Source organism: Diplotaxodon limnothrissa, linkage group LG16, assembly GCF_057381915.1.
Source record: "Diplotaxodon limnothrissa isolate DT_005_m linkage group LG16, D_limnothrissa_male_GT1.1, whole genome shotgun sequence".
Lineage (NCBI taxonomy): Eukaryota > Metazoa > Chordata > Actinopteri > Cichliformes > Cichlidae > Diplotaxodon > Diplotaxodon limnothrissa.
In genome coordinates, this window is record NC_140611.1 from 1,351,862 (window position 1) to 1,374,751 (window position 22,890).

A 22,890-nucleotide genomic window follows, 5' to 3' on the forward strand; every position below is an offset into this window, starting at 1 on the left:
TCATTTGATCTTGGATGTAGTGAGCGACGTACGAAGAACGGGCCCCAGGCCTCTGGAGAACTTCAGGACATGTCGAGGAGCTAATTTAGCCATTTAAATCAGCTGTATTGGTTAAAGGACACATCTAAAACCTGCAGGGACACCGGCCCTCGAGGCCTGGAGTTGCCCACCCCTGATCTACGCAGTGATGTCAGAGAACCGAAATCAGTGCATCATGAACTGAATTCAAATGTTAGAAAACATCTGAATACACTGTTTTCAGTAAGAAAGCTTGCACGTAGATTCTGACATTCATATTGGCAGAAGCTGGGGTGAGCACAGCTCCTGCAGGCTTTGGTAAAGTCCAGGCAGGCTGCTGTCAGGTTGAATTACGGCCTGTTGTGATTGGTTCTCTTTGTGTTAATCACCACCAATCACCAGTGATAGCAGTGCGTTTGAGTCAAAGTAAAGATTTCACTGTAATTCTGACAGTTTCCAAAGCAGAAACGTGACCTGGTCTCTGTGGTGGGTCCGCGCCGCCACATACATGATTACATTTTTAACAACCTCATCTCAAAAGCCACCTTATATCACACTTTCGTATAGAGCCAGTTCTATGCAGCCAGTAAGTGTTCATTCTTGTATTATTAAAAAACGTGAGCGATGGGTTGAGTGTGATTTTATGGGCTTTGTGCACACAGCTGTTCATACATCTGCCTCTTTCTCTAATGGGGCTTTTGCAGACATGGTGCTGAAAGATCACTTTTCTGGAACTTTGTGCAGGATCAACATACAGATGATTCAACACACACACACACACACACACACACACACAGGTAGCTGGGTGTGTGTGTGTGTGTGTGTGTGTGTGTGTGTGTGTGTGTGTGTGTGTGTGTGTGTGTGTGTGGGGTAAATCCAGGTTGGTAATCCCTCCTCTCTCTCTCTGGGATTGGAACTTAACTTGCAGCGGTCATTATGTAGAGTGCTCAGTGTGTGTCTGCACGTGTGTGTTTGATGTGCATGTTGACCCCAGCTGTTACTGACCAGAGCTTTCAGTGTGGAGTAACACTGACTTGACCCAGAAAATGAAGTGCGGCGAGCACGTGCCATAGACGCAGCTACCAGACAACAAATGCGTGGCTCACCTTCTTCACCTGGGCCTCCTTGATCTTCTCGAGGGCCAGTCGGATGTTCTCTGCCTTCAGTTTGGCAGCCTGCTCCTCCTACAGACACACACACACCGGTCAGTCAATGCAAACCAGCAGTCACTCAGCATCGAGCCCGTCACCTACCTGACTCCTCCAACATGAGTTCATCGTTTGTTTCCCTCAAACAGCCAACACTTCTGTGTCTGCTTGATGTCAAATAATATTTGCGAGGTTTAAATAAAGAGAAGTCCAACTCCAGGAAATGCCGGCGTTTAATGTTTGGGTAGGATCGATGCATTCCCAGCTGGCTGTGTGCCAGCTTCCCGTCTCACCAGGCTTCGGATGCGCTGATGTAGAAAGGCCGAACAGGTTAGCGCCACCGCAGAGAGCTGCTGTTCAGGAGCCCAAACTACGAGGAACCACGGGAAGAGTTTGGCTGGCAGGCGTGCCTCTCCTCCTGCGTCTCTTCATTTTAATCATCGTCATCAGCGCGTTATTGGACAGCACAGGAAAATGAGACTGGATTAATGCACGGCTGTTGGATTATCCAAACTGAGCGCACGCCGCTACTTCAGCCTGGACAGACGCCGCTTTATCACGTCAAAACAAGGAAGAGGAAGGAGCGGAGGAGGAAGACGGTGGATCGGAGCAGCTTCAGGCACAAGACCTGGAATCAAACAGACTGACCGCGTACGCTCATGCTGATGCAACCATCAGCTGATCTGCAGACTAACAGCCTCCTGTATCAACGAGCTATCAGACTTACTGAGTCAATCCCAGAGTGAAAGATGCTACCCTGTCCTGTCACATCCTCCCCGGCCAAGCGAGACAGAGGGAATGAGAGGAGGAGACGGAGGGAGAGATGCACCCAGCTGGGGGGAGGGGCATTGCTGCTGTGCAAGCTTACATGGAAGAGCACTGATCTCTTTATCTCAGGCTCTCATGCCCCCTCCTCACAGACTCACACTCCTGCTGTGCTCTGCCCAACACAGTCATCTCCTCCTTCACTTTTCTCCTGCTGCTGTCCTCACCTCACCTCTCTACCGCTCACATTCTCTTTGAGTTGGATCCAGTTTTAAGGGGTCTGAGTATGGAGGCGCTCTGCTGTCAGTCAGGCTGCATGAAAACAGGAGCCATGTGGTGAGGAGGAGGAGATTAGCAGCCACTTTCCCTCATTCCCCTCCCCCACCCCCAAAACACACCGAAGGATGTGCACACACATGCGCGCGCACACGCACACAATTCTCCAAGCAGCACTGAAGCGAACAGCCTAAGCTCATAAAGAGCTTCATAATCCAGTGCCCATACTTGACTGGCCTTAATTATTCCACTTGGTTCCACAGTTAACTGTCGTGACAAACATATATGGAAGCAGACAATCATTCAGAGGTACAGCACTGTGCAAAAGTTTTGAGCCACCCCTCATTTCTTTATCTTTTGCCAAGAAACAAATGAAACCAAATGTGCACAGACTGAACCGATACGGCCTGACAGCCGTTCCACTGAGGCCATGTCTTCACTGCTGGTGGATCAGTTTTAGGGCTCCTGTCAAACCTTTGGCAGGACGTGACTAAAGCCAGTGAAACAAATGGTGGGTTTCTGTGATGGGCTGTTAGTAACAAAGTGTCTCTGGACATATTTAAAACTGGTTCTTTCATCCTTTCAGTTGGGGCCGTTTTGATGCTTGATTAACTCAGAGAGGGTCAAGTGGCTCTAACGGTCTGATGCATGGCTTGACTGAAAGTCAGACAAACCACAGCTAATGCCCAAAGAAAGCCCAGAGAGCTAACAAAGCTTCATTTTTGAATACTTGAACACGCCGACCTCTGACATCACTGTGTTTTCCATCTTGCAGCATAATCATCGTCTCTCTGTCTCACACATATTCAGCTGGCCTACATTATGAAGCAGCTAAAATGAGCTTGTGCTCAGGGAGAGAGCTTCTGCCTTTGAAGTTTTCTAGGATGAGTCCCCTCAGTGCTGCAGCTCAAAACACAGCGCACAGATGAACTGCACAACTGGGCCAGCAGTGTGTGAACAGAGTGTGTGTGGACTTATTGCTGAGGCAGTGTAACACTGACACAAAAACAGTATGCAGACCTGCTGCATCCACACACACACACACACACACACACACACACACACACACACACACACACACAGTCTAATGACTGCAGATAATTACGCCCGCAGTGCAATCACTGCTGCAGGAATTAGACTGGCCCAGAAGCTCATAATCTGCCTGGATGGTCGGGGCCGTTATGCGTCCTCTAATCTGGGACACAGATGAAAAGAAAACACGGACTGTTTCCATCTTCCCAGAGACAGCTTGAGCATGTTGTGTGAATCAGAGTCAGGAATAGTGCAGCGAGGCAGCAGCGAGGCAGCAGCGAGATGGTCTGACCCACAGCGGTGTGAGAACACTGGTAAAACATTTGTTCCAGTATATTCACTGAATTCTTAGACACAAGAGCCAGGAACAGTACAAATACTATGCAATGAGATACTGCATCATTAGAAAGTTCTTCAAGTATAATTTGATCATTCAGCACTATGTAAACATCCAGCTTTAAACGCTGTTTGATGCAGTCGATTTCTAGGATGATATTCCTTTTTCCTCAAATTGGAGTTTTTGCGGGCAGCTGGCTGCGTTGTGTGCACGTGTCTACGTTTGATGCTCCTAGGAAGGGAATCACCCCTCTGTCCTCCAAAGGAGATTACCCCTGCAAATTTGGCACGTTCCTGTAACATCCAATCAAAGTGCCACAGTTGCTTTTTCTTCCAATGAAATCCTGTCATTGCCGATCCAATCAGGATAAAGCCTCCTTACTTGCTTGGTATTTAAGCTGGCCTTCCTAATACACACAAATACAACCTGCAGCTTAAGAACCACAGGTTCTCCGACAGCTACGATTGCCACGCTCCCGTCCACGGACGTCCACGTTCAGTGTTAATACAACTCCCACTGCAGTTAGTGCAAGTTCAAAATAAACAGTAAAACACATAAGACGTGAAAATGTTGGTAAAAAATAACATAAGAAGAAAAACGAGTTTAAAAAAGAATAAAAAAATTATTGAAAATAAACCGGGAACGCCTGATCTCCACCAGCAGCCGGGATGCTGATCCCAGTAACTATTCTATATAGCGGGTAGCTGGTCCCATTATCAATACCAGCACCAGTCTCTGTTACTGCTGCTGGCTGCAAACGCTCGTTAGCACAGAGACAGCCTGTGCACCGTGGTTTCTGCTAACAGCAGCTAACCTAAACTGTCCAGGAGAGCGCTCACACATTCAGCCCGAGCTATGCCACAAGATGAAATATGAAATATTATCACACACATTTAGTCTTTTTTACTGGAATGCAGCGTCCAACACCGGCTGAGCTGGTTGGAGCTTGTAAAAGCAGACACAGAAGAGTTGGCTGTCACACCTGCTTACCTGTGCTTGGTCTCATTATCAGAAGTAATCCTACATCCTCACAATCCCCAAGATTTTACAGTTACAGGCAAACAGGGCAAACAGAAAAGCACACAGGTGGGGTGTGCTCCAGCGACACGCTCACTGGTTTTAGTTTCACATCAGGCGAGGTTTCATAACTCAACATGCACACAGAAATAATGACATATTAGCAGGTACATACTGAGTTTATGACAACTTTGTCCTGTGTGGTCTTCACCTTCAAAGACTTGGTACACCAGTGAAACGCACATATGTCACACGTAGCACACGTCCAGTGAAGCAGCATTTGCCTTCACTCATACATGAAGCAAACCTTAATTCAAAAGTGTCTCTGCACTTGGCTGCAGGTACGACTGAAGGCAAACCAGCTTTTGCATCACTGTGACAAACACAAACCGAGCAGGTGCTGAGTGAGACGCACACACAGCAACATCAGAACAGCAACGGGCAGCATCCACAAAGCTGTGCAAAACAAGGCTCAAGCACAGAGTTAGAAAAGGAAGGCAAAGAGCGAGGTGAACAGAGTTAACAAGCACATCGCCAAAACTCTTGTTTTATCGTGCACATGCATGTTTATTTGACTTATGTAGAAGAAGGTGGAGGAGAGGATGGATGCTGACGCATGAGGGCAGAGGGGCAGTGTGCAGAAGTATGTGGGGTGTCACCTTGGTCAGTAGGTGAGAAGGTTTTCCCGCTATGTTTCTCAAAATCAGCGAGGTTTCCCTGTCCAAATACGAGTGCTTGAAAAAGAAAGAGAGAGTGCCGGTGAATCGATCTGCTGCTGATTGGTTGAACGTGGTAGTTTAGCAGAAAGCTCAATGGTCAGGCAGAGATCAGAGAGGGAAACCTGTGAAGGAGAACTGCACACACAGCAAACACATTAAAGCAATGATCAGCTCTTAATGGAAGGATATTACATCCCAGTGACCCATGTGAGGTTAGCCCTGACTACAACCTGTTTATATGCAGTTTTCCCCGATTCGCCTATAAGTTCAAAAAGCTTCAAAGGTTACGCCTTTAACTTTCTTCATCTTAAAGTGTTTTTGTAGCATGTAGCACAAATACAAGGTTACTGCAGATATCAAGAGATTAAGACACATATCATGTGACAGTCATATGCAAAAACTTGTTTTCATAAAAACAACCCACACTGCCCACGGACACCTGCACTCACAAGTTCAGTTCAGTTTACTTATACAGGGAGTGCAGAATTATTAGGCAAATGAGTATTTTGTCCACATCATCCTCTTCATGCATGTTGTCTTACTCCAAGCTGTATAGGCTCGAAAGCCTACTACCAATTAAGCATATTAGGTGATGTGCATCTCTGTAATGAGAAGGGGTGTGGTCTAATGACATCAACACCCTATATCAGGTGTGCATAATTATTAGGCAACGTCCTTTCCTTTGGCAAAATGGGTCAAAAGAAGGACTTGACAGGCTCAGAAAAGTCAAAAATAGTGAGATATCTTGCAGAGGGATGCAGCAGTCTCAAAATTGCAAAGCTTCTGAAGCGTGATCATCGAACAATCAAGCGTTTCATTCAAAATAGTCAACAGGGTCGCAAGAAGCGTGTGGAAAAACCAAGGCGCAAAATAACTGCCCATGAACTGAGAAAAGTCAAGCGTGCAGCCGCCAAGATGCCACTTGCCACCAGTTTGGCCATATTTCAGAGCTGCAACATCACTGGAGTGCCCAAAAGCACAAGGTGTGCAATACTCAGAGACATGGCCAAGGTAAGAAAGGCTGAAAGACGACCACCACTGAACAAGACACACAAGCTGAAACGTCAAGACTGGGCCAAGAAATATCTCAAGACTGGTTTTTCTAAGGTTTTATGGACTGATGAAATGAGAGTGAGTCTTGATGGGCCAGATGGATGGGCCCGTGGCTGGATTGGTAAAGGGCAGAGAGCTCCAGTCCCACTCAGATGCCAGCAAGGTGGAGGTGGAGTACTGGTTTGGGCTGGTATCATCAAAGATGAGCTTGTGGGGCCTTTTCGGGTTGAGGATGGAGTCAAGCTCAACTCCCAGTCCTACTGCCAGTTTCTGGAAGACACCTTCTTCAAGCAGTGGTACAGGAAGAAGTCTGCATCCTTCAAGAAAAACATGATTTCCATGCAGGACAATGCTCCATCACACGCGTCCAAGTACTCCACAGCGTGGCTGGCAAGAAAGGGTATAAAAGAAGAAAAACTAATGACATGGCCTCCTTGTTCACCTGATCTGAACCCCATTGAGAACCTGTGGTCCATCATCAAATGTGAGATTTACAAGGAGGGAAAACAGTACACCTCTCTGAACAGTGTCTGGGAGGCTGTGGTTGCTGCTGCACGCAATGTTGATGGTGAACAGATCAAAACACTGACAGAATCCATGGATGGCAGGCTTTTGAGTGTCCTTGCAAAGAAAGGTGGCTATATTGGTCGCTGATTTGTTTTTGTTTTGTTTTTGAATGTCAGAAATGTATATTTGTGAATGTGGAGATGTTATATTGGTTTCACTGGTAAAAATAAATAATTGAAATGGGTATATATTTGTTTTTTGTTAAGTTGCCTAATAATTATGCACAGTAATAGTCACCTGCACACACAGATATCCCCCTAAAATAGCTAAAACTAAAAACAAACTAAAAACTACTTCCAAAAACATTCAGCTTTGATATTAATGAGTTTTTTGGGTTCATTGAGAACATGGTTGTTGTTCAATAATAAAATTATTCCTCAAAAATACAACTTACCTAATAATTCTGCACTCCCTGTACAGCTCAGCAGCAGCAGTATGTAGAAACTGTCTGCAGAGACCAGACTGAGCCGACTCTACTAACAAATCATGTCATCATGTGGGACGGACCCTGGGTGAAGTTTGAGGGCTTTTAAAATAAACTACAAAACAGTCACATGACCACAAAGCTCAGGAAACTACAAGTGCAAAGACACCAGTTAATTCAGGACTTTGGGCTGATTTTTGTGGCTCTCTGTAAAAGGTCTGTGTCGTCATTTCTGGATTTGAAAGCATGACATCAAACCTGCATTCTCTCAGAGTCAGCAGGAGGCAACACAAGCAGCAGTCCCACAGACGTCCAGTAATGGGCTCCAACACTAGCTAATACAAACCAGTGTGCCTCTTATTGAACATGGAGCATGTAGCAGGGTATTCTTACATGGACACGCTGTGGTGTCACAGCACCACGACGGTGATGGCAAAGAGCACTTAGTGTCAGGCAATCGGTGTCACAGTGGAGACTTTCAGGTTTTATGTGTCTCTGCAAATGTCAGCACATATTCTCTAAAGACCACAATAAAGACAGGAGCACAATGAGACTGTTGCTTTGGTTGCAGTTTTCCATCAAGGAGAGGAAAATGGTGCCAAACATGCTGAATGGATTCAAGGACAAACTGTTTAGTTTGCAGTTTGGGTAATAATGTGGGAAACGTGACATCAAGGCTAAATCATGTAAACAGAAACGAGTACAGTGAGTCGCAGCAGCTGTGCAGTAAAACAGTGTTTACGACTGAGTCACTAAATGTACAGTTTTACTCGAATTTAAAGGCAAAGCTAAGAAAGAAACTGCAGACACGTCTGTGGCGTGGTGAGACTTCCTGTCCATGAGCAGAGCCACTGCACCGAGTGTGAACTCTTTGACCAAACACACACCAGGAGGCACTTTCAACAATGACACAGGTTCTTTGACCTGCTATTTTGGGGTCATGTTAAAATGATGCGAACCCATCCTCTCTCTTCTCATCTTTATAATCTGATCACTGCACATTTGCTTCAATCTAGAAACTATTTTATAGAAAGCATTAGGTCTGTCGTGACAGCCGCAGATTAAAAATAATATTTAGGTCAGACACACATAACTGACCCGTCCACAGCGTGTGTGACAAAAAGAGCTGCTACCCAGAAACAACCAGATCAGGCGTGTCCTGTCACATGTAGACAGGCGAGGCTGGAAACATGACTGGGATGTTAAATATTCTGAATGGACAGCTCTCAGGAATTATGACACTGTTGGTGCCGTTAGAGCAGCTCAGTGTGTTTACAAGACGATAACAGACTAATAATAATCACAACTACTAACTCAGCGTAATCTAACCAGAGTGCGTGGTGAACCCAAAGGTGTCTGATTGTGTAGTCACACACACCAGTTACAACACTGTTAGCGTCTCAGTACAACTCCATGCGTTACACTATAGACTAGCAGGTAAACGCTGACAGTTGATTGTTTTATCTAAAGTAACGTGACGTCATGCACTTAGTTAAAATGATGCTTTTAATTTCACCACATATAAATCTTCTGCACTGAAACACGTTAGCATTTAAAGCTGCTGCTGTTAGCGTGATGAAACACAACGTGACTGTTTTCACGAGTTCCAGACAAAGACTGAAGGATTTCATCCAAGTATTGAAACATGCCTTATATTCATGCTTAAGTTCGATTCCTGCAGCTCGTGTGCTTCAATCACAGGGTCACTGTTTTCTATCAAAGCTGATGATGTGTCACTGCCCAGATACTGACTTAACTGTGTTTCTACGATCGGACTTTCAAACATTCAACATCAATATATTTCTGCTGTGTGGTGAAAGAAAACAGGCAGGCGTGTCCTGAACTGAACCACAGTCAGGCTCCCACTAACTCAGAGCTCATGTCTGACTAACCTTTGTGCGTCCACGCGAGAGCAGCCATAACTAGAAAGTTCAATTTACTGAGTCCAGCGACGGGGTTATTTCTGCTGCCCACGGTCAGAGTGAGAGCCTCAGGGATTAGACTGCACGAGTCCCACTTTCTAATGAGCTTGTGGGAGAAATGCTCCAGCAAACACAGTACAGCACTTCTCCTCTTCCTCCTCTGTGTGTCTTTCTTCCTCAGCCCTCTCAGTATTTGGATGTTTTGTGTTGCTAACATGTCTTACTCTCACATGCTGACGCACTCTTGCTTCTTCCATTATTCTAATATTGTTTCTTCTCTGCTCTCTCAGACAAACTGGAGCAGTAGCCCCGTTTCCTCACAGTAACAGGGTGTGTTTGGTTTTTGTTAAACAAGGTGACAGCACTAACAAGGTTGGAGGTTCAACTTCCTCAGCAAGGAAGAAGAAGAAGCTGTTATTTGTGGTGGCATGTGCGCGTCACTGAAGCTTTTCTGTTGGAGCAGTGTGGATTATAAAAGAGGCGAGGACGAAGCCTGAAGCAGCACAAAGCATAACCCGACACACACCAGTAACAAACAGCCGACAAGGTTGTGTTGTTGGAGAGGAGACAGTGTGACGTTGCATCGTTGGTCCCAAACACTTTGAGTCTCATGGAAAAAGACGGCTGGTTGGTCGTTGGGGGTTAAAGGCTCCTTTTCACTGAGAGCACCGTCTCTGTCGTCAAACTTTGGCAGGCAGCATGAACCACAGCCTCCTGTCCCATCTGAACCATCGGCAGCTGCCAATGATCATTTTCAGTGTGGGTTCACCCAGTGCTCACCCACACTGCTGTATAGTGTACACTTCCACACTGTGTGGCTGTCAGGGCTTCAGCTTTCTTTGTCTTTAAGGAGAACATGAATCAGACTGACAGCTACACAACAGTCTCTGATCCATTTATCGTCAGTCTGAGTTTACTGAACAGACACGAGGCTGCAGTAACAATAAGGAGGCCTTAAACTAGTAACCTCACCTGGAACTGTTGACCCAAGTCACACATGAAGTAAGGACAACTGCATTTATGCTGCCTCCTGCTGGGCTGCTAGAATCCATGTTTAAGGCTATTGGTGTTATTGTCATAATGTCCATCTTTTACATACAGTCTGTGGAAACGTCCATGCTGTTGGAAGTCTTCTGAAACTGCAGTGTACACGTTTTACACTCATCTCCAGCTGCAACACTAGAGTGATGTATGCATCCATTAATAATATTGTGCATATGATTCGTTATGAGCGTATTTTCACCCTCAAGCCACTAAAACTGCAGGAGAAAACTAAATGAACAGAACTTAGCTGTGTTTGGATTTCCTGAGCGCTCCGCATGTTCTTTAATTGTGTGTGTGTGTCGTGTAAATGCAGTTACTGTGTGATGTGCAGGTGTAAAGCCAGGCAGTGAATATCTGTACTTTTAACCTCTAACCAACCAAAGGACCTCCTTGTTTGTGAGTTTACTGGTCATCACATTATCTACAGTAAGGTATCTTATGTTCGGCTACAGCAGCACAGGACCGTACAAACAGAGAGCCGTGTACCTCTGTGTTGGGATGACCTCGACCGGCTCCTTCTGCTGGGGGCGTCACTTGCTGGCCGTCTGGGTCAGCGCACAGAACGCTGTCCAGCGAGTCCATGGAAGAAGCCGAGTTAACGGAAACTCCGGATGCTGAGGTGATGGAGGAGCGTGACGAGTGGACAATCGAGCGTGCCTAAAGTGGCAAACCAGAAGACATAAGAAGGAGCAGAGAGGCCCTGTCATCGTCAGACCAGCTGGACACAAACGCTGGACAAGCCCGTAGAGATAATACGCTAATGAGCTTAAAACGCTGAGATGATGTGCTCAGACAGCAGTTTGCTGTTTAACTACTAACAAGCTGCTAGCTGCTCGTCTCAGAGTGTCTTTAAACACTAACCCTGAGCACAAGTCAGCACTTATGTTTACTCATGCTTTGCAGTGTGAGGTAGACCCAGTCCAGCCTGCAAGTAACCATGGCGAGCATTTCAAACAGACTGTGGTCACTGCAAACGAATCAACGTCTCTAAAGATCAGTCTACAAGTAAATGACTTGATGGGCTATTTAAATACTGAGAGTCACAGTGGTTTCTAATTCAAAACACTGAAAAGAAGAACGAAGGCCGTCCCGGGAATGTGTCTGCTATAAAAAAGGTTTAGGTACCCATGAAACGTGCGCTCATCAAACTACAGTCTCTGTGTAACAGAACTCTTGATGACAGACACTGTAAGCAGCACCGCTGTGTAACTGTTGCTTTGCTTTCATTAAACATACAAATATCTTTTATTTTATATGACACGGCTCCACGTAACCACAGCCAGGACACAGAAACCGAGTCTACGGGACTCGAGTTCCTCCTATAAAGCCTGCAGAACAGTGCAGAGCCATCGCGCTCACATCTGAGACCGATGACCAGTTCACTGAGCTGACTCCATCCTCCTGCTGCCGCTTTACTTCTGTCTTTCTCGTTTCTTTTGTTGCCTTTGTAACGCTGATGTTGTGATGAAGCACAAGCTCTGCTCTCACCTCGTGTTCGCTGACCGTGCCGACCGATCCCGTGCGTCGATGCTGCCTCTGAGAGGATCCGGGCCTTCGCATCGTGGCTGAGGATGCGAAGGAGGAGGCTGAGCTAAGAGAGTGGGAGGAGGTCTGACGAGCAGCTTCGTCCATACTGAGCGAAGCCTGAAGGAGACACAAACAGAAGAAATGAGAGGACAGACCGAGTACGTCTGCAGGAAGGGAGCACTTTGGTGGTGCTGTGGATGTGTCATCACTGACAGGTGATGCAGGTGGTGCTTGATGAATCCGCCCTTAAAGTTTTACCCACTAATATCAGGGCTGTGTCACATCTTATTGTTAGAAAACCAGAGAAATATTCAGATCTTACCTCAGGGTATCCAGGTGTGTATCCAGGACTGTCTTATGTTCAGGCCTAACATCTGCACACGCAAAAAACTAACTAGGAAGCATTTGGAGACCGACCCCCCCCCCAGAAAAGCAGGAAAGGCCTTTATTTGCTGGTCAGTCACACGTCTGGCTTATCACGCTAAAGAGGAAACAGCGCTAACATCCTTAACTGGTCCAAGTGCTGGTTGGAACCTGAACCCTGAGCTGTGTTAAAGGCCACGGGAATGAAGGGAGTGGCAAAGATGACGTTCATGGCAGCACAGCGAACATGAAAGATGGATGTGGTCACTGTGACGCCACCTGTGGGTTCTGAAGCATCAACATGTCCACAGCCATGTTATTTTTTTGGAGCTCGAGGTGACCGAGGTGACAGTGGAGACAACCAAGCTGGCAGCTCGGGTACAAGCTGCATCAGCCTGCAGCTACAGCTGTCCATCACATCAGCCACGAGCATCCAAATGTTGTTAGGAAGCTGACACAGTCCACAGAGACCAGCCTTACATCTGTCGCAGGCTGCACACGTCTTTATCTGTGCTGTGAAGTCTGTGTGTTAAACTGTTGCACTGTGATGTCTGTGATACGACTATGACAGGAACAAACAGAAGAACGTGACCACAGCTCAGAGAAACAGGGCTCAGCCTCCAGCTGCCCTCCCCTCACTCTCTCTGCATCAAGTTAGGGTTGAGTTGAGTCCCAACACTTCTTTGTAATAAAATCAAATGTGTACTTTTTACTGTTACCTTCTCCAGCTGGGCTGTGATGTCATCCAGACTGAAGTTAGAAGCCAGGGCTGGTCTCCCCTGCTGCCCAGCAGGAGCTCTGATGGTGCCGGCCGGTGACGCCCTGGTGCTGCTGCTGCTGCTGCTCGCCCCACTGCTGCCACCCCCACCGCTAACACTGTTACTACCACTGCCGGCAGCACCGCTGCTGCCCCCTGCTGGCTGCTGCCTGCTGCTGCGCCCAGCTGGGGGCTTCTGGCGAACCTGGAGAGACGAGAAAAAAGAAAGCGTTAGCGTAAGAGGCGCAGTCGGTAAACGTACAGCCAGCGACAAGAGGGACGATTGTGCGTACCTTGGTATCGGTTATGCCCAGACGGGCCATGCTACCAGAGCTGTTTGGTTTGGCGTTGACGGTGCTGAGTTCCTGTTCGATGGAGCAGAGGTCGGCCATGAGAGCATCAAGATCCACATTCTCCCTCTGATTCAAGGCCTCTGCAGAGACAGAAGGATGTGAGGCAGGAACAAAGAGGAGGAAGCAGGCATGGCTGAACAAGAACAGACAAAGGTCAGCGACCTGTACGCAGAAGGTCGTTCATTATAGACTAGAATGACAACACGCTTTATGGTAACTGAAAATGTACCGACAGAGTTTATCTTTCACCAAACATCAGGGCAAATACATACGACAGAGAAAAGCACTTTTTTATTATGCTTTTAAAATGCAGATGAGCGAGCTGCTGAAACGTTTTACAGACGCACACTTGCTGATGATGTGTGTACGTCTGATTAGGACTTGGTTGTTATTTAATTGCTAAGGAAACAGTAAGGTGTGGGCTGCATTGTCCTGTGGGGGAAAAAGGAAAACAGGGAGAATAAAAATAAAATGTCTGACCGTTGATGTTATACATGGAGAATCTGTAGGAGAAGTTGGCTATGTTGGTCTCCTGTCTGAGCGGAGGCTTCTCCTGAGGTGGCCGTTCTGAGCGACCGTCATCCAGGCTCTGGATTGGCAGGCGAAGCAGAAAGGAGAGTGTTTACATGCAGCTGCATTTCTAACACAGATAAGCACGGACTGTTCATGCTCTGTGTACCTGTGTCAGCTTGTCCAGCTCTCCCAGCCAGGCACCAAACATCTTATCCAGGTCCTGGTCCTCCTTGTCACTGTCCTCCTCCTCCTCCTCCTCCTCTCTGACCTCCACCTCCTCATCTGACAACTGATCCATCTGAGGATAAGAAGAGTCATGCTCATTAATGCTGCACCTGTGATCTCTGTGCTCCATCTGGTGGTCAATAGTGTGTACTACACCCTTCTTAAACCCTGTCTGAAGCTTGTTGTGTGAAAGCTGCAAATTCAGTGCAAGTGGTTAACGTGTAATAAATCGACGGGCAGCAGGAATCCGGCTTCAAAGAGTCCAGCTGGATTCAGTAGACAGGATGGACTCTGACGTCCCTGAGACGTTCATCGTTTCCTTTGGGATTTTCCAACAATTCAAATGCACATTAGAAGCTGCTCAGAATATATTTGTAGTCTGATAATCTCTCAGATTGGAATTATTAAAATGTCTCAGGAAATAATCCCTGCCCCAGCACGCCTTTAATAAGCCCAAATGATGGTTAGTGACCCTCTTACAGATAACCAGTAAATGGACTAAAGTTTAAATGATGAGGCTATAAGACGAGTGTGAGCCAGTAAGAACTGCAGTCAGCTGTTACACTGTTTGGTCCTTTGACCTTCAGTCTCTGTTGTGCCCATCTTGATATGTTTGACATTGTGGTCAAAAACAACATTTTCTATAAATTACTTAAAGAGAACTGTTTAATTTCTCGACCCCTTTGAGTCTTATTCACAGGAAGAGTTGGAGCGGTTTGTTTCCACAGAACTAAAGAGTCCGAAGCCAGAAATGAAAATACCGGGGAAAGGTTAAGAGAGATTAACTGTCTGTGTCCCCAGACAGAGAGCGAGGGAGCGTTGCTTTGATTAACGTCTCTCAGAGTTATTTAAATATACTGAGAAACAGATCAGAGACACGCAGCAGCTGTTAAATACTTTGCTGACAACCAGCAGCAAACACATCTTATTGTAATGAAACCAATGCTCCAACGGTTTATCAAAGTAAAACCATGACCTGCAACCAAACATCGATTTAGTCATCAGGCTAATTCCAACTACAAGCTCATTTCTTTGGTAAATAAAAATACTGCTGACAACAGTTTAGCTGAATGAATCGCTTAACTTTGAAGAGTATTCTAAGAAATAATTGCTTTTATTCGCCAGAGTTACACAAGTATCACATGAGCATTTATGTCAGAAGCTAATAGTCAGAAGATAGCTAGCATAAAAACACAGTACCAATATTAGAAAGGTATCATGACACATTAAAATAATCATACCTTGTTTTATTTGCACTGACACTCACGACACCCATATTAACACAGCATATACAGAATATGGGAAAGCCCTCAGACCATGAATACAACTAACCTAGCATCTCATGGTGGACCCGCTAACGTCAAAGACTGTCTGGCTACATGATGTGATATCAACCCAATGCAGGAAAAACTGGAAAGTTGTGTAAAATGAAAAGAGACATAGAAAGAAATGATTTGCAGCTCTCAAAAACCCACATTTATTTCATAAAACAACAGCGGAAATGTTCAAACTGACATGTTTTATTATTTCATTGAAAATATGATGATTTTGAAGTCGGCTCAAAAAAAGTTTGGAATGAAGCATAAGGACGGAAAGTAAGTGGTGCTGAAATGAGCTGGAGGAACATTTGTCTCGATCGTGGCTCAAGAGTTGGGAGTTCGTCTTGTAATCGGAAGGTTGCCGGTTCGAGCCCCGGCTCAGACAGTCTCGGTCGTTGTGTCCTTGGGCGAGACACTTCACCCGTTGCCTACTGGTGGTGGTCAGAGGGCCCGGTGGCGCCAGTGTCTGGCAGCCTCGCCTCTGTCAGTGCGCCCCAGGGTGGCTGTGGCTACAATGTAGCTGCCATCACCAGTGTGTGAATGTGTGTGTGAATGGGTGGATGACTGAATGTGTAAAGCGCTTTGGGGTCCTTAGGGACTAGTAAGACGCTATACAGGCCATTTACCATTTTGTATGTAACTGTAACTGGTCACACGTCAGCAGCACGACTGGGTTTCATCGACTACATAATATGCTCAGTGCGGCGAATCTGAAAAAATCTTTGTGTGGAAGACACGAGGCCTAAACTCCATATTGGATGTGGATGATCTTTGGTCCTTCTGGCAGCACTGCATTAAAACATGATTCAATCATAGAATCATTGCATGGGCTCAGACTTCCAGACATCTGTGAACACAGGTCATCGTGCCATCCATGAGTGGAGGTCAAATGTCTGTCATACAAAGAAGAGCCTGATCCAGAAATCCTTTTATCAGGGCCAATGCTCGTTTAAGGTGGACCAGAGAAAAGCAGAAAACTGCTCTGAGGTCAGACAAATCAAAATTTAAAATTCTTTTCAGAAAAAAAAAACACGAATGCTGTGTCCTCCGGACTAAAGAGGAGCGGGACCGTCGGGATTGTCATCAGCCTGAGGTCTGATAGTACGGGGGGTGCATCAGTAGATTTTAGAGCAACACATGCTCAGACAACATTTTATTCAGGGAAGCTCATGAATATTTCAGCAAGAGAAACTTCAAACTGCATCTACAAGCTGCTTTGAAACCCACTGCCACCCTAACTGCTGTTCAGCTGTTCTCCCCACCTCTGGCATGTATGCATGCAGAAGGAGTCACTCTCTCCCTACATCACACTTCTAAGACCAGCTCATAGCAGGGCAGAAGGCCACAGAGAAGATCAACACACGCAAACATAAAGCGCCTTGAGACGACTGTTGTAAATTGAACATCAATGCGAAGGAAAACAGTCTTATTTTGACTGTAGGGATCTCGACTCTGCCGTTTCTAACGTCACACTGAAGGTAAATGAAATCATCATAGTTGATATTACACACTGTTCTTTTCTTTTCCAGTACATGTGAAAAAACTGTCTTTTGGTAAAGATTAGCTGTGAAGTGAAGCTGCACATACAGCTCATCGAGTTGTACTCAACAGTGACAGTGTTGCAGGCCTCCTATAAGCAGCTCCTCCAGCTCTCCACCCAGACAACCCCACAGTGCTGCCCAGGGCACAGTATGCTATTCCTGGAGCGCTGCTTACTCGTCACCACTCTGCCCCCTTTATGGAGATACATAGCCAACCAACACACACACACACACACACACGCACACACACACACACACACACACACACACACACACACACACACACACACACACACACACGGGTATGAGGAGCGCTGCTACAATTAGATCCCTGTGGTTAGCAAGGTCTGTCATTTAGACAAGTGTGTGTGTGTGTGTGTGTGTGTGTGTGTGTGTGTGTGTGTGTGTGTGTGTGTGTGTGTGTGTGTGGGGTTTGGGGCTGCTGAGGGACCAGAGGAGCGCTGTGAAAGCTCTCACAGCTGCACTCTTCTGCAACAATCTGCTGTTTCCATGCAGCCAAAGGTTGGACAGTCTCCTCTCATCAGGTCTGACTCAGCTTGGGTTCAGCTTATCTGATGCTCTGACATCTGGTCACTGCACCACATATTTTAAATGGAGGAAGAAGACGTAAGACCACACTGTCACACAACGCTGTTGCCATACATTGAAACTGCGTCAGGATAGTTTTAAGGATGAATCATCAGGTATTTCTGCACAAAGAGTTCATTCGTCTAAAAATAAGCCTGTAATCAATATCAAAAGTCTTAAATGTGCTGTTACAATTATTTTTCTCTGACACTCAAAAACTGATTCAGGGTCCACTGGTGAGTCAACGGCGTCACACCAATTAGAATATTAGTTACAAAGATACCAGGCAGACTGTCACCGTGCTTCATGTTCATCTTTACAATGCTAGTAGAGAACAGTTGCATGTACAAAGCACTTATTTGACCACCATGTGTGTCGGCCTCTTTCCGGAGAGTCTCCAAACTCATTCTGGGATCAGCGGACACGAGCACGTCCCTGCTGGATGTTAGCTTAGCTTCACACCAGGAGCAGCAGGCTGAGGAGCTGTGTCAGGCTACTGGTCGCCCACTATGGCTCGTTCTGGCAGCACCGTTTGTGTCAGCCGGTGATCAGCTGATCACGGGGCCGGGTTTAAAAGAGAGACGCCACCCACCTGTTCGCCGCTCAGACATTGTTCTCTTCATGTCAGGAGCTCCGAAATTTTGCCGATGTCAGTCTCCGCCTGATTCAGCAACCGTGAGTGTTTTTCCCTTCGATCCTTTTTCTCATCCCGGCTCCACTCGCTCTCCGTCTGTAACGCCAGTTCTGAAGCCACGCTTCGTGCACTGATCGTTACTAGAATAACTGCGTGTCTGTTCCAACCCACTGCTAGCCTTCGCCATGTTTGGGTCTAGCCAGCCCGCCACACGGGCACGCCGAACTACTGTGTGTAATTCGCCCGATCGTGACAGTTTGTAAAAAGCAAAAGGAAACCACTGAGTAAATACATATATGAATAAAGATAATAATAAAGAAATGGTGACCAGAGGGTCCGTGTGAAGCCTGATTCAGAGTCCATTGGTGAGTCAACGGCGTCGTTGCCATTCTTGCTCATGCTGGTGCTTTTGTCTTCATTACTCTGTGGCTCTTTTCCTGTGTCGGCTGATAGAAACAATAAAAACCTGATATTTTTCCCCTCGAGTATTTCGGTGGCAAACATATTTGTCCCTCAAGTTTCTCACTCCAGAAATGTGCTGACATTTCTCGATCCTATGACTCTTTATCCTGAGACAGTGATCATTATTCTCTCACAGATCAGTCTGAACTGAGATGGAAACACCTGACGTGTGACATGATGTCAGGTAAGGCCGTGGGGTCTCAGAGGGGCTTGCAGGCGTAGCCTGGGCTTATCTCACTTGTTTTCAGTTCGTTTTGTACATTTTAGTCATCGTTGCTTCGGTTCTTGCTTCTGACCAGTTGTTAGCCAGTGAGTCAGCAGATTCACAGTGACATCACAAAATCTGGCTTTAAAAACGCCAAAATCAAAACACCAGTGTCCTGCTGTGCACCAGTACAGTAGGAGACTGGGACTGATTTAAAACAGCAAACGGCTGGTGCCTTTACTTTTTTAAATATCTGTCATCACATCATGAAGGAGGTATGACTGCACTGCACGGCTACATGTAAGTGTCGTGTAAAAAGATGAGAGAGCACGATGTCAGCGTCCAGCTTGGCTGTACTCTCTCCACCCTCCAGCATCGGCATGCTGTCAAGTGCACCTTCAGGTGGAGCCTTAAAAACAGCTCTGAGTCAAACAGCTGAGACAGCAACTCATTGTGATGGGCTGTAAGTGTGTGTGTGTGAGTGTTTGTGTGAGTGTGTCTGTGTGTGTGTCCAAAGTAAACAGTAATTACTGTGCTGCTGTAGCCACACTCCTCCTGTGTGTCACAATGAAACCATGCAATCATCCCCCATCCTCCCTTCTTCATGTCTCTCCCTCGTTTATTGTCCCCCTCCTCCCTCGCTCCCCCATCCTCTCCCACTTGTCTGTTACAATTTAGAGGGAGTGAGACAGTGTTTCTCGATATCCTGTAGAGACGACAGCGCCCTCACATGAGCAGGACGTCACTACAGTGTGAACGTTGCGCTGTTACACGATGCATGCACAGCTCAGCATGCAGGCAGGTGTCTAAGCACACTGGTGCTGAGAACGCTGCTCACCCTGAGTTGTCTCTAACGAGGAACTGTGCCCGTTCTTATTATAACTGTACTTACTCACGGAGAGTTGCTATTTCAAAGCTAATGCTAGCTAGAATCCACTAGTCTGTATCGACCTTCTGGCTCTCAGCACAACGCAGACCAACAAAGTGTCTTCATGAAGACAGAAAGCTGCATGGGATCATTCAGCATATTAGCGAGCTGAGGTCAGTGTTGGCTTTGCGTTCAGCGCTGAATCCTACTGCACGTCTTTGGCCGCAATAAAACTGACATTTTTTAATTTTTTGGACATTTAGACAAAAGATGCTGTGAGATGAGACGGACAGCACAACGACCTCTGAGAGCTTTTATCTTGTTTCCAGCAAACTCCAACGACGCCACGCCCTGTAACCAGCTGGCAAACACTACAAATCATTACAGACGGGAGGGGCCTAAACCTCTCGCCCACAGCGTTAAATAACAGACGAGAGCAGAAAGATGACTTCCTAACGCTAACATAGACAGCCCCTCCCAGACCTGAAACTGTAGAGCCAGTGTTCAGGCTTGTATGTCTGAGGATACAAAGGCCCATCTCCCTCTAGGACGCACCAGGGCGGCCTCAGACAGCGAATGTCAGGCTCCTTCTGGACGTCTGCTTGCCCTCCAGTTTTCTGTGATTGAATTGCACTATGCAGCAACAATGCAGAGTCTGAGTGCTCTTAACAAACTCATAAGCACACTAGGACTAAAGAGACGAAAGGAAAGGAGAAGGAGGGAAAAAGGTGAGGACACCAGAAGGATACAGGAGAGGCAGAGAGAAAGGGAACAAGTGGAGAACGACACAAAGTGAGAAGAGATAAGTGGAAATGAGGCAAGGAGGAAGGAGACAAGGAAATGAGTGAAGAGGAGGTGAGTAAACAGGGGAATGACAAAAGGAAACTGAAAGTGAAAAAAGGAGAAAAAGAAATGAAATGAAGAGAGCGATGAGAGGAGACGAGTTCAAAAGGAGGGAAGAGGAGACAGAGGGTTCCAGTCCTTCATGACTTCACCAACAGCTGCTGTCTTAGTGCCCTTGAGCAAAATGCTGCATCTGTACTGGCCAGTTCCAACTGTGGCAGCGCAACAACTGGTCTGCTGCCATAACAGAGCAACAACAGAAAAGCCTTTACAGACCCCTCCAGCTCCAGTGCATTCAATGTGGCTCGTTCCCACGGCTCTATATCAGGACATCAAACACACACACACACACTCACAGAGGACGGTATTTTTAGGCCTGCTTGTTGGGTTTGTTGGGTTTCTGTGAAGCGAAGCTATAAATCAGGTCCAGAGAAACGCAGCAGTGAGTAAATCCGGGTGGGACTCGTTCCTCTGTGGTGCTTGCTGATGGTGCACTCACACTAAAAGGCTCCCTCAACAGCTTCAAACGCACAGCGCTGTCTAATTACCACACTTACAAGCACAGTTCACTTTTTCTTGAGATATTTCAGTCAGGGCCGGGTCGGTCCAGAGAAGATGCACATCTGAAACTGCAGTCCCCGGACCTCCAGCGGTCCGCGAGTCATAGCTTGTGCATCATCCAGGGTTGAGCCAATTAGGACACTGGACAAATATTTTAATCAAGCAATGCAAAAACCAAACCAGCTAAAATTAGAAACAGTTACCTCGAGTTTGGCTTCCATCAGAACGATGATTGAAGAGTTTTATCAGCGGGGCGGGTGGTCCTAGGAAAGTCTTTATCCCCAGTAAGGGGTCCCTGGGCTAGGGTAGCTTAAATAGTTCACCCTATACAAGAGCTTCCAGTTTGATGGGTTTGATCATGGACAAATGCAAACGGTATTACTAAAGTCTAGAGTCAAAGCTGATTCAAAGCAAACAGAGGTGATGCTTCCGTCTCAAATCCAGGATCTTTGAGCAGATTTGTTCGAGTCATGTTTTCGGGATGTCTCTTCCTCACTTCCTCGCTTAACTTTGCCTCTAACATTTCTGCCAAAGAGGATCGTGCTGACGATGAGATCAGTGTGAATGATTTTACACTGTGTGTGTGTGTCAGAGTCTAACGCTGGTTCTGTAGTGAGGCTCTCCCACAATGCTGCCTTCATATGACAGACGTGTATACTGGGAGTCTCCCAGTTTGTCTAACATGGAAACCAGCCATGTTTCAGCTGTGAGTTAGCATCATTTACTACAGTGAAGGTTAAATACGAGGCATCGGGCACAGCTGTGAGTCAGACTGATGCGAGCCAGGCTTCCTGTGATCCACACACGTTTACCCCAGAGTGTGGGGAAGGATGCTTTCTGTTTACTCTGGTTCTATGTGCATCGTTGTGATGGTGCCAGAGTCGTCTGCAGCTCTGCTAACAGCACAGGAAGCACACTCAGAGTCATTAGTTCACAACACTCAGCAGCGCGGTGAGGCGACATGATGATTATTAGCCTCGCTCTCCTTTCAAAAGCTCCCTCACAGCTCGGAGGTCATTTTAAAACTCGCTACCATGACAACATGTAAACAAATATCTAATCAACAAACGGCAGCAGCTCAGGCATCGTTGTTGGTGTCAGATGGTCTGAGATTTCCCCACTCAAGCACCTGTGGGGTTTACAGTGAACAGCAGGTCCCTCGTTAGCACCACAGGGCAGAGGAGACTTGGTAGACAGGTCTGAGCTAAAAGGAAGTAACTTTAACACTCAGTACGACCACAGCATGAAGAAGAGCCTCTCTGCATGCGCAACACGTCCACACCACACTCACAGCTAAAAATTCACAGACTCACCAAAACTGGACAACAGAAGATTGAAAATGTTTCCTGGTGTGATGCGTCTGAATTTCTGCTGTGACATTTGTCCAGTAAGACCAGCATGGACTCATCCCGTCCATGCTGCTGGTGGTGTGGGGATGTCGTCGATGGCCACGTCCACCCACAGACACACGTCGTTTTTCTATCGATCCAGCTAATATTATTAGATAAGACGTTTTCGTTGCTATGTAGACGACACCAGCTGCTATCTGGATGAGGCCGAGGGGTTTCTGACACAACCCCAGAAGGGAATCTGTGTCTCCAGCTGCAATCGAACAAGCGAGTACGTTCACCTCTACACCAGTGGCTCCCCAGTTTCCTACTTTAACCTCTGCTCACCTCTTGGACTCTCATCTCATCCGGACTCTGACCTGAATAAATACAAACTGAGTTACAAATGTTAGAAACAATAAAACAGCTGGTGTGAGCAGCTTTGATCAGGGTGTATTTGTAGGTTAAACCAAATGACTAG

The 22,890-nt window shown here is 46.6% G+C and overlaps 1 protein-coding gene across 2 annotated transcripts in view; it reads right to left on the reverse strand.

Annotated features, from left to right (window-relative positions):
* The window catches only part of raph1a (Ras association (RalGDS/AF-6) and pleckstrin homology domains 1a), a 75,910-nt gene that overhangs the window by 13,855 nt on the left and 39,165 nt on the right, over window positions 1-22,890 (reverse strand). For both annotated transcript variants that reach the window (XM_085373973.1, XM_085373974.1), the window contains 8 exons: window positions 14,002-14,133; window positions 13,803-13,911; window positions 13,263-13,402; window positions 12,932-13,174; window positions 11,811-11,966; window positions 10,809-10,979; window positions 5,253-5,327; window positions 1,125-1,202 (listed from right to left, as the gene is read on the reverse strand). In XM_085373973.1, the coding sequence (XP_085230099.1) occupies window positions 1,125-1,202; window positions 5,253-5,327; window positions 10,809-10,979; window positions 11,811-11,966; window positions 12,932-13,174; window positions 13,263-13,402; window positions 13,803-13,911; window positions 14,002-14,133 (1,104 nt within the window). The remainder of the gene's footprint in view (window positions 1-1,124; window positions 1,203-5,252; window positions 5,328-10,808; window positions 10,980-11,810; window positions 11,967-12,931; window positions 13,175-13,262; window positions 13,403-13,802; window positions 13,912-14,001; window positions 14,134-22,890) is intronic.